The sequence below is a fragment of the Sylvia atricapilla genome, chromosome 7 (assembly GCF_009819655.1).
Source record: "Sylvia atricapilla isolate bSylAtr1 chromosome 7, bSylAtr1.pri, whole genome shotgun sequence".
Taxonomy (NCBI): Eukaryota; Metazoa; Chordata; class Aves; order Passeriformes; family Sylviidae; genus Sylvia; species Sylvia atricapilla.
In genome coordinates this window covers 19014580-19029284 of record NC_089146.1, presented here as the reverse complement: position 1 = coordinate 19029284, position 14705 = coordinate 19014580, and the positions used below count along the sequence as shown (strand labels likewise).

The following is a 14705-nucleotide window of genomic DNA, read 5'->3' as shown; positions in this document are numbered from 1 at the left end:
TAGAAAGGTAACTTCCATGCCACTTTTATTTTTTACCTGATGAACATAGTTCAGTACAAGCAATGGCTACCTGCGAAGAGGCTTGTTCCATATGTGAAGAAGAAAGCTGCAGATAAACTACATATCATCTTAAAGCTAGGAGAATATTGCAAAGTGTCCATTACTTCAGTCTTGCTGCGTCTGTTTTTCAGTAGGTATAAATCCTAAGGAAATTTATTTGTGGAGGAAAATTATGTTAGCTTTTATTGTAATCACAAAGTGAATTAATTTAAGTAAATCTTTATTGTTTGTGCTTCTGTCACTGCCAACAAGTTGAATTCATTCATGTTGTAAGGCGGTCATCTGTGTTTAGGAGTTATTTCCTTGTCCTAAAAAAAATTCTTAAGTGCTCATCAGCATAACTTTTTTTGCCTGTAACCTCTCCATTCCATGCTTCCATGTCCTCTACTGCAGAAATGGATGCTTCAGACTACCCTGCCTCAGTTGCCTAATTAGTGGATGCACAGAGATGAAATAGGTTACCAGAATTTACAGTGGGGTTAGATGAGGAACCAGGAAATGCTTTCAACTTCTGTTTCTTAACAAGTCTGTGAGAAAATGTGTGCAGTTCTCCAGTACTGGTTTTTGGAGTAGTTGAAACAGAATTTCAAGTAATGTTTTAAGACTTGTTTTTTGTTGGTGGTGGTGTTTTTGTGGTGGGTTTTTTTTGTTTGTTTTGTTGTTGTTGTTGTTGTTTGGTTGTTTGTGGGTTTTTTACAGAAATTTGCTTTCTTCCTTGTTCCCCTCATTCTAAAGACTGAATTGTGAATTCCGTCTCATTCTTTACTATGTGCATGTCCCTTAAACCAATTCCCTCCCTTTTCTGCTTTCCTCTCCTGCCTCTAGGTCCCACCCCAGTTTGTATTTCACCACCACACCTTCCCATGGAAGAGGAGGAGTTTGGCTTGTGTTACTGCAGCAGTGCCCCCATGTGTGCAATCCCCAAAGAGCAGCTGGGATGTGGTAACTCAGTGCAGTGGTCTGAAAGCATAGATTTGGTGCAAACCCAAACACTCCTTCCAGTCCGTGAAACTATTCATGTCTAAGACTGGGAAAGTCCTGAAGGGAAGTGACAAGCATTAATCTTAAGCTGTGTCAAAGCAAAACAGTATTGTAGTAGTTAAATTTTTTGCCAAATACTTCACTGGATGACATGATTTGCTTTTACTGTCTTTGTAATGACATTGTCAACATTTTCACTTTATAACACACTTTGTGATCAGTGTTTGTTTACAGCAGACTAGAAAAATGCTGAAACTTGCTTGAAATTGTGATCCAGACAGTTGTTATTCTAAGGAAAAATAGTTGTATCTTGAAAGCAAAAGAAAACCTAGGATTGTGAACAACATAAGCAATGTTTTTAAAGGAGGAAACCTGGAAGTGTGTTGAGTGACTTTTTGGCAGAATAGTTAGTGGAGCAGCTTTGACTGTCAAGTGCTTTTTTACTTTTTTACTGTGTCTTAGAAACACCCATGGATTTTGCATTTCAGTGGTCATTTTACGTAGAATGTTTAAAAATGTTCCTGGTCTGCCTGTGGATGATAACTGTTACTTAAGAGAACACAGAGGAGTGAACCAAAGACCTTTATATAGATAGTGGATCTCTTCTGTCTGAACTTCGTAGGACTTCGGAGAAGTTGTAGTCCTATTTTGGGTCACTCTAGTAAGGATAAAGGTAGGGAGTTAGGCTTCAGAAAATTTTATGTGGCAGCTTAACCATGCATTTATACTGTGCTGTGCATGTCATGTGCTTCAGAGTCTCATTTAAAAACTGTTTGCAATGTTGTTTCATTATTTTTAACAGAACTTTTAACATAATTTCTAATACAAGCAAGCCATTGCTAAAGAAATTTATTTGCACTACTGAAAATATTCTTGCCAGTATCACTGAAGCTTGTATAAGCATGTAAACAAAACAGTTCATAACTATACTGACTCTGCTGTAGAAGAGGGGGAAATACAGGCAGTCAGCAATACAGCAATCCAGGGAATATTTTTTTTTAATTGTGTTTCATTTAAAATCTCAAGACTGAGATGATATCCAATTGTAGTTTGCAGTTGTAACTACTTACTTTAAAATATGCACTTGCATACCCTTTTGTATGGACTTTGTTATAGTTCAGAAAATTATTTGCACAAGTTAAATGGACTAATTCTTCCATAGCACATTAAAAATTCATCTGAGTTGGTGGCACAAAGCCCATTTTCTTGTTTTTAATGTACTTTGATTTTGTTTAAAAGCTGGCTGCACTAAATTGCAGGTGGTGGGATACAGTTGCCTGTATTGTATTTGGTGGTAAATTGGTTTAGTGCAGAGCACTTTGTTTAAACAAACACAATTGTAGTCTTGTACAAGGGAGGGTTTGCCAGATTTGTGCTTTTCTTTATCAAACTGGAAATTGAGAGTGTTGATTAAGAATTTGGTGGGACTAAAGCATAATCCCAAGGACAGCCACAAGCACTAGGCAGTTCTTGCTGCCTTGTGAGGAGGCACTGACTGTTGCTCTTGTAGTCCTGCAGCTGTTTATTCCCTCAATGACAGAGCTTTCCTGTTCCCAGCCTCACAGTAGCCACCTTGTGCTCTAGTCATAGTATAGCATAGTGCCATCTTTGACATCTGTATTAGGTCATTCATTGGCTTTTGGCTCAGAGGACTAATTTGGAAGAATTTAAGTATTCCAGAGGCAGTAAAAACAGTGTCCATGGTCTTTCCTTGTGAATGTGGGGAAAAAGTAGAGTACAGCTTTTTCTGCTGGTACCCCAGAACTGACCTTGTTCCAGGGAATTACTGAACTCCAAGACACAATGAAAAATGAGGGCAGGGATTACTGGACTAACTTGTACGTGTGTGTTTGTGTCTATACAGGCTTGAAATAACTTCCAAAGGTTAGATGTGCATTCTCTGTTGTATTGACAATAGATGCTGAGATTTTACTAATACCATGCAGCATACAGATACCTGGAATGCTGAATTTATAATTGATAGTGGCTTTCCAAACTTTATTAGGGAGACTGTTATTTTATGCTGGATACTCTGGGTACTGCCATCAACTCAGAAGCAGAGGGTGCAAATTCTTGCTGAGGGTGGGTAGATAGAATGTACAGTTATGTAGACACTATTACCTGTAAAAAATGTGTTGCTGTCTGCTAATTCTTTAACACAGCCATAGTGTTTCAGTTGTTCTGTTTGTTTCAGTTGGTTGTTTTTAAGAAAGAAAAAAGGCAATGGTTACATTTTAATGTTTAGTTCTATTTGGTTGTTAGAATTTTAGCCGGAAATTTTGCACTTTGTACTTGAAATCCCAGACTACAGGCTTTTTTTGCAGTGTTCTTTGTCAGATGCGTTGAAGAATTTGCAGTGATCCCCAATAATGTCTGATTTGTAATAGTGTCAGCCTGGCAAATGGATTTTAGGTTCATGTAAACAAAAGAGGCAGTCCTTTAGCTGCCTTTTCTGGAACTGTTGATTTATTGAAGCAAATAAAGTATTTTTGGAAACACCTCTAGGGGCATGGTAGACTCATTGCTTTTCTGATAAGCAAAAATGTATATTCCTGCTTCTAGGACTTTCCTTGTAATAGAAAACCTAAAGATATACGTTTTATAATTCTATAAAAGCACAGCCATGAAAGTGTTCTTTTGGGAGGGGTTGTTAATTTTGTTTTGGTGTTTTGAAGGGTTTTTATTTTGGGGGGGTGGTGGTTGGCCACGTTTCTAGAGTCAGTGTAGTGGAAATGTAAACAACCGTTATGTGCCTTCCCTTTGCTGAAAACAGTAATTTTCATAATGCAGTATTTAACTAAATTATTAAAGAAAATGCATCAAAAAGTCTGTGAACTGCATTTTGCAAAATTTGAATTTGGTATAGTTCTCCCATTACCTAGCATGAAACTTTAGCTTTCCATTTTGGTGCTTATGTACTTCTAATTTAATTCTTACTTCTCACCCATGAACAATTCATGTCATTAGGAACACTGTTTCAACAAAACTTTGTTGTGTAAAGGCCAAAAGTAAGGTTCACCTGTTTGAGTGTTGGTTTGGGGTTTTTTAAAGTATCAAATGAAAGTAACTTTTCTAGTACAAAATTTCACAAAAGGAGTAGCAGTAATAAAATATATTTTAAAAAGTGATGAGATTAGATAGTAAAACTACCTACAGGTAAAGGTATAATTTGTGAAGGAATTAGTAAATTAGTATCTTTCCTTAATCATAAAGTTATTGTTCAAATAAAGCTAATAGGGCAGTTAACATGCATAAGTTCAGAGGAGAAATCTTGAACTTCTGAATATGCATGTGATTTGTTTTAAATTTATATTTGTATTCATTGAAGTTCTAAGACATTAAAAGGACTAAATAAACTAAATTAATGCAGCACCCTGACTTTGCATTTAAATTTTGCAATATGTAAAGCACTTAGGGAAACTTGTTCCTTTTGGCAGGCAGGTAGACATGGCTACATATCCCCATTATAAAAGGTAGTCTGTATGTGGCTTTAGCCATAGCTGCCATTGGAAAGAGTGGTTGAAAAAATTGAAAAGAATTTAGGCATATTAAATTATGAACAGTGGTGAGAGGAACTAGCTGATAACTGGATTCCTTCAGCTAAAAGAATTGTTAATTATACCAGCAGTATTGTGCATGTAGCATTTAGCAGAGTATTTGTAATTAATCTTAGTCTTTTGGACATTTTGTAATTTATAGTTCATAACAGGGAAGATTATTCAGTTGTAAGCTGGGAGAATGAGTTCTTGATTTGAAATGTCCAACTTATGTACTAAAGCACTTCTCAGAAATAAATGCTTTTTTTGCTTATTTGTTAGTGTATTCCATGTCTGCCACACAGGCTCTTGCAGTATTAGCATCTTCAGCATTTAGAGAAATCTAAGTCATATTGTCACAGAATATTCCAAGTTGGAAGGGTCCTACAATCATCAGGTCAGCTCTTAGGTGAGTGGGCCATACAGGCATCAAACCCATGAGCTCAGCCTTGTTAGCACCATGCTCTGACCAAGTGAACTCATCTCAGGGTAAATGTGCTTGGCCAACCTCCAGCCTTCTGAAGTGCTGATACTTTGAGTACAGATTTACCAGGCAGAGTGATTCAATGTCAGGATGTGACCTCAGTTAAACCAAGATCAATAAATTTTTACTGAAGATGTGAAGTTAGATTTTTATTCTGTGTTATATTAGATAATAGTGCCAAATAGTAGGGGCAATTAATAATTCCTATGACAGAATGGCAAATGACAGTCTATTATGTCTGTATTGTAACATATAAAAATGCAGCCATGTAATGAAGCCGACCTTGTATCTTAATTGCAAACTCTGCTTATTGCCAACTATGGTCTTTTGAAAAAAATACAAGATGTGTGTGTCTGAATGTGAAGCAGAAAAGCTTTTATTTACAGAAGAACTATCTGTTCAATACAAATGTAAATAGAGTGGTGACACAGCTTACAATCATTGTAGACCTGAATGAAAAAACAACTTTCAATCAAAAAGTCACCTACAGCAGTAGCACAGCCTGGCTGGTTGGCAGCAGATTGCTCAGAAGATGACAGGAAAGTGTTTTTCCCATTTCCTGTAGTCAGATTAGCTGGAGTGCCAGATACACAGTCTTGCTGCAGCCAACTCCCATAAAGGATACTCAGCCAATGCCACAATTTCTCAAGATACTATTTCTACCTTCTGTTGCATTATCCAGAGTAAAATTAAGTAGTAAACTGTCACATAAAAAGTACAGTTAACATGGATTTTATTGTTACAGATAGATGTACTCAATTTTATTTGCTCAGTAAGATTTCTTTTCAAGTCAAAAGGTTTGAATTAAGGCTGGATGCCCAGCAATGTTCAAGGAATACAGTACAGATGAACTGTTAGTTTACTTTTGGTTTTTAGCTCTAGACTTTCTGAAAAGAATCTACTGCCTTGTTCCATAATAAAATTAGACTAGTTACAGTACAGTTGCAAGCTGTGGCACTTGTTTCTTGAGCTTGAATTATAGGCAAGTTCTAGCAAATAGCATGTCTTGTAACTTGGTCCTCAGCTTCTGCTGTTGGGCACTGATTGGCTTTGCAGGCACACAGAACTTGGAAGCAGAGAGTGGCTTGCTTCTTACTCCTTTATAGATGCTTCTGTAGTGGTCAAATGTATTTCTAAAGAAAAAAGGAATGGTTTAAATACATAATTAGTAGCTTCTATTAATTGTATATGCACTGATAGATCATAGCTGAAACTAATGAAGAAATACTTAAAAGCTTTATCAAAGATGGTTCCAAACTTGTCCACTGTGCCAGTTGTCGGATTTTTCTTGGTCTGCTCAGTAATACACACTTGTTATCAGTACATGCTGCTTTTTCTTTCTAACCTTTGCCTTTTTTTCCTTTTACACAGAAAAGGAGTCAGACCAGATGCTACTCACTGGGGGGCAGGGGGTGTGCAAGTATTACTTTAACAGAGATGCGGTGTTGAATTTTCCTGGACCTGCAATGCTGATGTTCAAGCCCTTCAGTACCCAACAGAACTGTTAATTTCTCTGGATAATGTATTGGAGCTGAGGCAATCCACAGAAAAACAAAGTGCCGTGCTGGTTTATACAAGATAGTGTCAACAAGCTACAAACAGCTCTGCTTTAAGACTGTTACTAGAGATTGGTTAACCAGATCAGAAGGCAGATTTGAATCATTCATGTTCACTTAGATATCTAGTAATATCAAAGCCATGAACACTAAAACAAAAAGAAGCCTAGGGTAAAGTGGTGGCAGTGCAGTAGTGTGAAAGCAATGACTTCACACATTACAAGCTTAACAAAGCCTATACCCCAACTTATTCTAAACAGAAAGAAATTAAGATAATTCCAAAGACATCTCATACAGTCTTCTCTAATCTCCTGCATTCGCCTCCCTCTACAAGTCTTAGCCTTCACTGATTATGGGAATTTTTGCATGCTATTTAGAGGTAGTGAATTTTTTGTCTCTCAAAAATACACTGCCAGGACAGGAGGGAAGATCAGCATCAGAAACATGGATGCACTGCCAGAACAAGGAGGAAGATGACAGACTAGTTACAGCACTCTTCCATTCAAGAGATAACAGGAAGGCCTAAGTTTATAACAGATATTTGAAAGAATTTAGCTGTTGAAACAGAGTAAATTATTTGACCTAACATGACAAGAAAGCTTTGAAAAGATTTTTTTTTTCTTTTTCAGAAGTATAGAACAAGTGTATTGGGATGTTCATCCTTAATAGTCTCATGGTGCCAGCTCTTCTGTTCATGGGCAGTTTCTTTCCAGGTATGTATCCTCTTCAAATTTACTCAGAGCTAACTGGTAGCAAAGACTGTGATGCTAAAAGAACTTGCACAGATCTAGTAACTCCAACCTGGAGTACTGGAACACTGCCTAAGCGTAAAGAGCTGCACAGTTAGTTAATTCAATTTTCCTTAGGATAGAAGGCATTTTAGAGTGCTGTTCTCTTCCGTTTGCTAGGTAGGAGTTGTATTAGATCCATGAAAACAGTGCTCTCTGTACCACCACACAGGTATGAGTTGAGATACTGTTGGGAGAGTACCACGGAGGCCCACATGTTCAAACTGAAGTTGCTGTTCTCCTTCAAGAGTTGGATCACAGGTGTGGAAAAAATGTTTGATTTAAGGTCTCTGTTTCAGTCACTCTGAGGGTTGCCTTGCATTCCCCTAAGGTCTTGGTCTTCAAATAAAGCTAGTACCTATTATGACTCTCATCTGCTGCAATGTCCCAAAGCAGAACAGTATCTGAGAGGATGCTTTTTTGAGCAAAACCAATAATTAAAGTTCAGTAGTCAAATTATCTCTCAAAGCATTTTCTGATTTGCTACCTATTTATTAAAACTATAGTCATTTAGATTGGAAGAGACCTTTAAAATCAAGTCCAGCTGTTAACCTAGTACTGAAGTCGAACACTAGTTAATCTATGTCCCTAAGCACCATCTACTCATCTAAATACCTTCAGGAATGGTGACTCCACCTAATAACTCATACAAGAGTGGCCCTAGATGAGGGCCTAAATGAGAGCCTTCCAGGTCAACAATTTCCCTTCTTATCAGCTGCAGTTTATCTTCCTATATTTTGTTACTATCCTTAAATGGCCGCTTGTGAGCAGCTAGACCAGCCTCCTGCCTTACACAGGAAAGGTGACAGGTGACATTCCACCACCTTTGGCCATTCTTATATAGTGTCATCATACTATGCTTTATAGAGGTTGTACAGAAAATTATTAACTAGAATTAGTTATTTAAAACAAGCACATAAAACATCTGAGTCAACAGAATAGAAATCATAGTCAATCAAAAGAAATCATGATTGCTGCTGGATTTTGTTCATGCTGAATTTGGGTAAATCCCTATTTAGCCAACATGCTTTAAAATTACACAGGACTCCCACTTTATTTTAAGTGTACTGAAATGAAGAGTTGTTTTCTGGTACTGGATGATGGGTTTTCTGTAGATGATCCAAGTAAAAGGAGTATAAGCCTGATGGAAGCAGGCTGCAGATTTCAAATGCAGACATACATAATCTGCAGAACAGGACATTTCTGGAAGCTGAGTAGGAAATGAGGCTGCAATCCACCTTGCTTCTTGCTGCTGTGGAGGTAGACTAAAAACCCATTGGACTCACCAATAGCATAGTAGTGAGCATGTGCACATTTGCACTTAGGGATGCATTTGGAGCATTATCAAGCTCTGCAGGTTTCGGCACCACTCCTGCTGTAGTCAGTACTTCTTAAGGCTCCAGCTTCTGCCATCAAAAGGCTTTTATAAAAGTTTCCATTCTTTCTGCTTGCTGAAAAAACCCTTGATGTAATAAAATGCACACTGGCTCAGAGAGAAGGAAGATAAATTTTTCATTAGTGAACTAAGGAAAAAAATATTGAGGGACAATTTCACAAGTCAATTGCCATGTCTCTTTTTGTAATACGTAATTTCCAAATTTAATTACTCCAAGATAATTGGAGAGAATTCTTGAGTGACTTTTAGTTGATAGTGCAGCAATGTTAGTCTTTTACTTTAGGTCAGAAGTGAAGTTTTGAATCAAGTCTTTATTGTTCCTACTTACTGTGCTTTAGATCACATTACAGAACAATGGGCCATGCTGACTCATGGGTACGGGGTCACTCAGCTGCACCCAGCCACGTTCCTCTGTCCAAAAAAGAGTGCAGCAGCCCAGACCACAGCAGGACAGACCAAGACAATAACAGTCTGTGCTGGCCCCGAGAAGAGTTCTTGGCCCTGCCCTCAGACAGAGAGCTTTGAGGGGCAAAGCAGGCTCTAAAGGTTGTGGCAAAGTGCCAAGTGTTCTCAGTCCTGAGCAAGCTGGGGACTTGCATACATGAGGCAGGAAGGCCTTGCATCAACCATCTTCACCCACCCACCCCCCAATTTTTACTGTTCTTAATACTGCAGATAATCCACTCCACCATTCTTGCAGCTGTCCTAATTAAAAAGCCCATATTTTGTTTCTTCCTTGAATGTTTGGAGAGAATAGAAGTTAAATCCAGTAATGGCACTGATTCAGTTACTCACTGTCTTTATCTCCGAGAAGCTCGATCCCAGTGAAAAGCAGCCTCTCTCTGAGCATCGCAGTCCAATTCTGCTTGCTTTTCCTGCTCTTTTCTTGCCTGCTTTTCAGCCTGATGAAGAAAAGGGAATAACAAAACTTAGTATTTTGTTCTCAACATCACCATCCTGTAAAGCTGAGAGAGGGTAAAAGCTTACAGAAGGTCTGTGGCATCCTCAGTTGATACTTGGTACTCATCATCCCTCCCCTGCCATATCTCCCCTGAGAAAGGGTACATTAAATAGCTGATGAACATCAGCATTAGCTGCTGCTCTTTGGTGACCTGCCCAGAGATACAAGAGGATTGCAGTGCATGGCTGAAAAAATGTCATAGTGGCACAGGATAGGACGTGACCTGCCATTGTTCTCTTATTACCAGCCCTCACAGTAATCCTCCCAGACTCACATGGGCCAAGTCCAGCTGAAGAGGCTTCTGCTCTACTGCTCTTAGAGGAGGCCCATAGACCTCTGAAACACGTGTATCATGCATTGTCAAGTTTCAGCAGTAACCTTCTCACTCCACAAACAAGCCTCTTGTGGCCCGTGGGTACAGTCACCTCTCCAACATCAGCAGCTGCAGTGCATACAAATACAAACCAAACCAAATGCATACATCACACCCACAGCAACCTTTCTCTCTCCCCCTCTCTTCTGCCAGAGGTCTAGTACTATGGGTTTAGAAGTGTACTTCTTTCTGAAGGGGCTGACAGGATACAGCTTTTCTGTTTACCATTTGCTGGAGCTGAATTTTCTGTACTTCCATGTTTGCATCACGCTGTCTTTGTTTCTTGGCTTTTTCCATTTCCATGTAGATGCCATTATCTGTCATCCACTGATTACGATCCTTCTCATCCTCTTCTTTCTTCTGTCTCTCCTTTTCCTCTTTCAGCTTTATCTGTAGTTGGCAACACACACACAGAAGTTAAGCACGGAGCTGGCCTGCTAAGCTGGAAGTTCTCTCTCTGCAGAGGCAGCCCTGTACCAGCGCCCCGATCAGCACGGTCACTGTGGCTGGCCAGTGCCCAAGCCCAGGGTTTTCAGCAGCCCTGGCAAATGTGTGCCCAACACAGAAGGGGGAAAGGGAGAGGGGACTCCAGGAAAGGTGTCAGCAGACTTGCTGAAGCCTGCTGCTGCGTGGCACCAGAGTCACCAACTGTGGTCTGGGCCAGGCTCATCAGATGGAGTAAGCAGTGCAGAGTTTGCACAAATTACTAATGATTACAGATTCCCAGTCTAATTTTTTTGAAGTGAGGATCACCATATATGCTGCATGCACCATTCTGAAGGATTTGATTCTAAAACTCTAAATGATAAATGAGAAGCAACTGGTGAGGACTTGCATGTGTGTCTCGTCCAGATGACTGTGCTGGAAACTGGCATTTCCAAACACTATTCCTACATACAAGTCTGTAACAGAAAGAGGTGCAGGGAAAGCCCCATTTCTTACCACATTGACTCTGTTTTCTTCAATAGATTCAATAGCAGCCTTTTTTTTCATTTCTTTCTCTTTGTTTTGCATTTGGTACTCAACTTCTACCTCTGCAGCTCCTCTAGTGAGACGATCATCTTCAATCTTAAATTTCTCATTCATCTGTGCAGTTAATTGATCAAAAGCTTTGTCCTTATGCTTCTGTATCATCCTGCAGGAGAACATGAGCTACTGTAACATCCCAAAGCTGTCATTTAGATTAGTGGAGGCAATTGGTAACTGTTGTTTCTAATAACACCAGGAATCCTACCTCCACCCCAACAGCACCAATTCCTGTTGGAACTGGTAGGCATTTTTTCTGCACTTTTCACTACAAGTTTTAATTACAGAAAACTTGGTTGCATCCAAGTTCTGATTATGCTGATATAACAACTGAGAATAGTGTTTGTCACAAAATGAAATTACAAGTTTGAATCTTAACACTGAAAATTATCCCTGGACCCACCTGTTAGCCTCTGCATATTTTTCTCTTGTCAGATCAGCCATCATTTCTTTTCCTTTAATATAAGCCTTAATCCGATCGTCATCTTTGTCTTCTTTTTGTTTCTCTTCAGCTTTAAATATTTTCTGTTCAGCTACATATTCCTGTTTAAATGGAAAACTACTTTTATTTTCATGTAGAATGAGATTTTGGAAATATGAACTGAAAACAAATTCTAGCAAATACTTCAGGCCTAGCCTGTGATAAGGAGTTCTTTACATCAGTGGAGAAGCTACAGAAGATAGAAACCCAGAGATAAAAGAAAATTTTTATTATCTGTTGGCCTGATTTTCAGCCTTCTGATGATTGTTTACATATTTCTAGTGGAGATTCTCATGCATGTACCATAAACAAAGTAGATTGTTTTCATTCCTTTCTGTGATGGACTTCTGAACTGACCACTGGGGTCAGAGAGGTGTCCCTCCTGTCCTCCAATCCTTGATCAAACTCCAAATCCTATTTAAACTCCAAACCATAATAAACTGCCCTTCTTTTCCTCACTTCAACCTGTCGGGTGAGTGTGGTTCTTTCGTGTCGTGAACAGTGACATATTATCTACTTATCACAAACACAACAAAAGTAAAATTGGTATGTGGTTGTGGCCCCAGGCTTACAATAACTTATCTTCTCTCCTCTACCTTCCCAGTGGCTCCAGATGTACTGTTCCCAACCTGTGTATCATTCATATGGTGCAGACTCTAAAGGGCTCAAACAGTAAGTCTGTAGAACCATCAAAATGTAAAGCATAAGGCATGTTGTAATGACTCAGAAATGGCACTTGTATAGGTTGGCAGTATGTATAGCTTTTGTTGCACATACAAGGTTGGAAACGAGGGGAAGTTGGTGTATTTGGGGTGAGTATGGAAGGAAAAAAAGGCAAGTAGGGTTTTAGTGGGAAATCTCTCATTTTACTCCCTTCCAGGGCAATGAATCATCACAGCACTTCTACTTCAGTTTCCCTGCTCAAGCAGGCATCGGCAGGGAAACAGTATGTGTGGTAAGTAGGTCATCACCAAGTTTAAAAGGTATTGTCATACTCAGGCTATTCCCTCTCCCTAACAAGAAAAAGTGAACTTAGGGCAAGTACATGGAATCTAAATCCAGTTCTCAAAGACAATTTCCTCACTGATTCTAGCAAACTTCATCAATTGTAGACCAGCCAAAGCTCAGGTATGACATTAAAACTTCCAAGAGGTCTTTCTCAAAAGCACAGAGGAAAGACCTGGCCTGCAACTGGCAGGGCAGGATCCCATGCTACTAAAGCTGTCAGCAAAGACCCTGTTGCCCACACTCCTGTTTATTTTTGGGCCAGGGTGAAATACACATTTTGAACTGTCTGCTTTTCTGCTACTTACATGATGCTGCCTCTGGAATTCAGCTTTTTTCTCCTGTTCTTTTTCTTTTTCTCTCTGAATTTCCAGTTGGTACAATTGGTTCGATCGCTGTATTCGTTCCCCTTCTCTTCTGTTTTCCAGCTTGGCCAGATCTGCTTGATCCTTGTGCTCCTTTATTCTGAATCAGAAAAGGGAAGTGAATAAATGAGCTAGGGACAACGTGAGGTAATAATGAATAGATACAGATTATGCACCTCTATGGGTATTTTAACAGTAAAAAACCTTGATACTTTTAAGTAAAGTATCAGATCAAAACCAGAATCAGTTTTTGCGTGATATATTTTGTGGAATTAATTCTTCTTTTATTGTAAAATGCGGTATTAAATCATTCATTTGTAAGAAATGAAGGTGTTTGGGAATTGTGCTACCTCTGCCGGGAACAGGGGAAGCGATCCATTTACAACAGAAAGAAGGGTGGCTCCAAGAGGAGATGGGTCTGCCAACGACCCGGTGATCAACACCTGATGAACATCTTATCTACATCGTCATGGGTGTGCGTGCCAATGCCTGGTTCCCGTAAATGCAATCAAACGTCCATCCCTGCCCGGAAAACTATTCATCAGACCAGCAGCAAGAAGGAAAAGAAATACGACTATGCAACGAAGACAAGAGGGACAAAAGGATGAAGCAACCCACTGTCCGGTCGGAAAATTGTATAAAATATAAAACCTGACCCTGTAAAGACTGACCCCGTGAATGGGGGGATTCAGTGCGATAGAGGCCGGATTTGAGGGTCAGCCAGTACCGACCCCGGGCTTGGTTTGTGGTTTTCTCGGACTTTCATTTTGCAATTTTCCAACAATTTATTACAGTAAGCTAACTCAAATTTTTTTGGCCAAAGCTCAGTTCCAGTCTGAGGGTGCTAGGGAAGTCTACACTACCAAAAGTGAACATGGACTCAAATGTTAGATGGAATTTGATGAGCCTGTTTCATTGTTATCCCACTCCCCTTACAGCCTCGGCCTTTTCCAGCAAGCAGTGTTCTAAGCCGTGCCACAGCAGTGTGCAAGGCGTGGCCATGCTGCCCGTGCTAGCTGGAGGTGTGAGGGCTTCTAGGGGGGAGAAGCAGCAATAGTGAGAGAAGCCACGTGCTCTCGGTGCCAGAACTGAGTCAGTCTTGTTGGATGTGTTAGGATACACATAGGCCCTGACAGCAAGAGACGTTTCTGAAGCTGGAGAACAGAATTATGGAGGGTGAGGAAAGGTCCATCTGAGCACGACGTGAGGATGGTCTGAAACCCCGGTTCAAAAGCAGTGGGTCAGGGAGCCCGGGCACGGATGGCGGGTTGGCGCCCAAGAGCCGCCCCTTTCCGCGGGCCGTGCCGCCGGGACCCGCCCGGGCCGGGCAGGCCGCGGGAAGGCTTTTTACCCAAACCCTCTGGCCCCACTGCCGGCTCCCGCGGCCGCACTCACTGCGCCAGCTGCTCCTGGGCCACGGCCCGGCGGTTCAGGTAGCGGCCCCGCTCCAGCTCTGCGTCCTGGCGAGCGGCGTCCGGCCCATCGCGGTCCATCGCCAGCCTTCTTCGCCGCCTCTGCGGAGACGTCTGCCGAAGGAGAAGGAGGGATCCTCACCGACGGCTCGGCTTCCCGGGAAATCGGGGCTCCTTCTCCCGCCCCGCTCAAAGCGAGCAGCGGAACGCTCCGGAGCCGAGGCGGGCAGCGACAGCTGAGCGGGCGGCGGGCGCGGTCTGGAGAGCGCTGGAGCGGCGCC

The 14705-nt window shown here is 40.8% G+C and overlaps 1 protein-coding gene across 1 annotated transcript; it reads right to left on the bottom strand.

Moving 5' to 3' along the window:
- Positions 1-5419: 5419 nt before the first annotated feature.
- On the bottom strand, positions 5420-14616 carry LOC136363530 (cilia- and flagella- associated protein 210-like). The gene is made up of 8 exons (XM_066322854.1): positions 14408-14616; positions 12956-13112; positions 11565-11704; positions 11078-11270; positions 10361-10525; positions 9597-9703; positions 8692-8856; positions 5420-6194 (listed from the first exon to the last, which is right to left on the bottom strand). The coding sequence occupies exons 1-6, from the start codon at positions 14503-14505 to the stop codon at positions 9602-9604; spliced, it is 855 nt and encodes a 284-aa protein (XP_066178951.1). The 5' UTR covers positions 14506-14616; the 3' UTR covers positions 5420-6194; positions 8692-8856; positions 9597-9601.
- Positions 14617-14705: the final 89 nt, after the last annotated feature.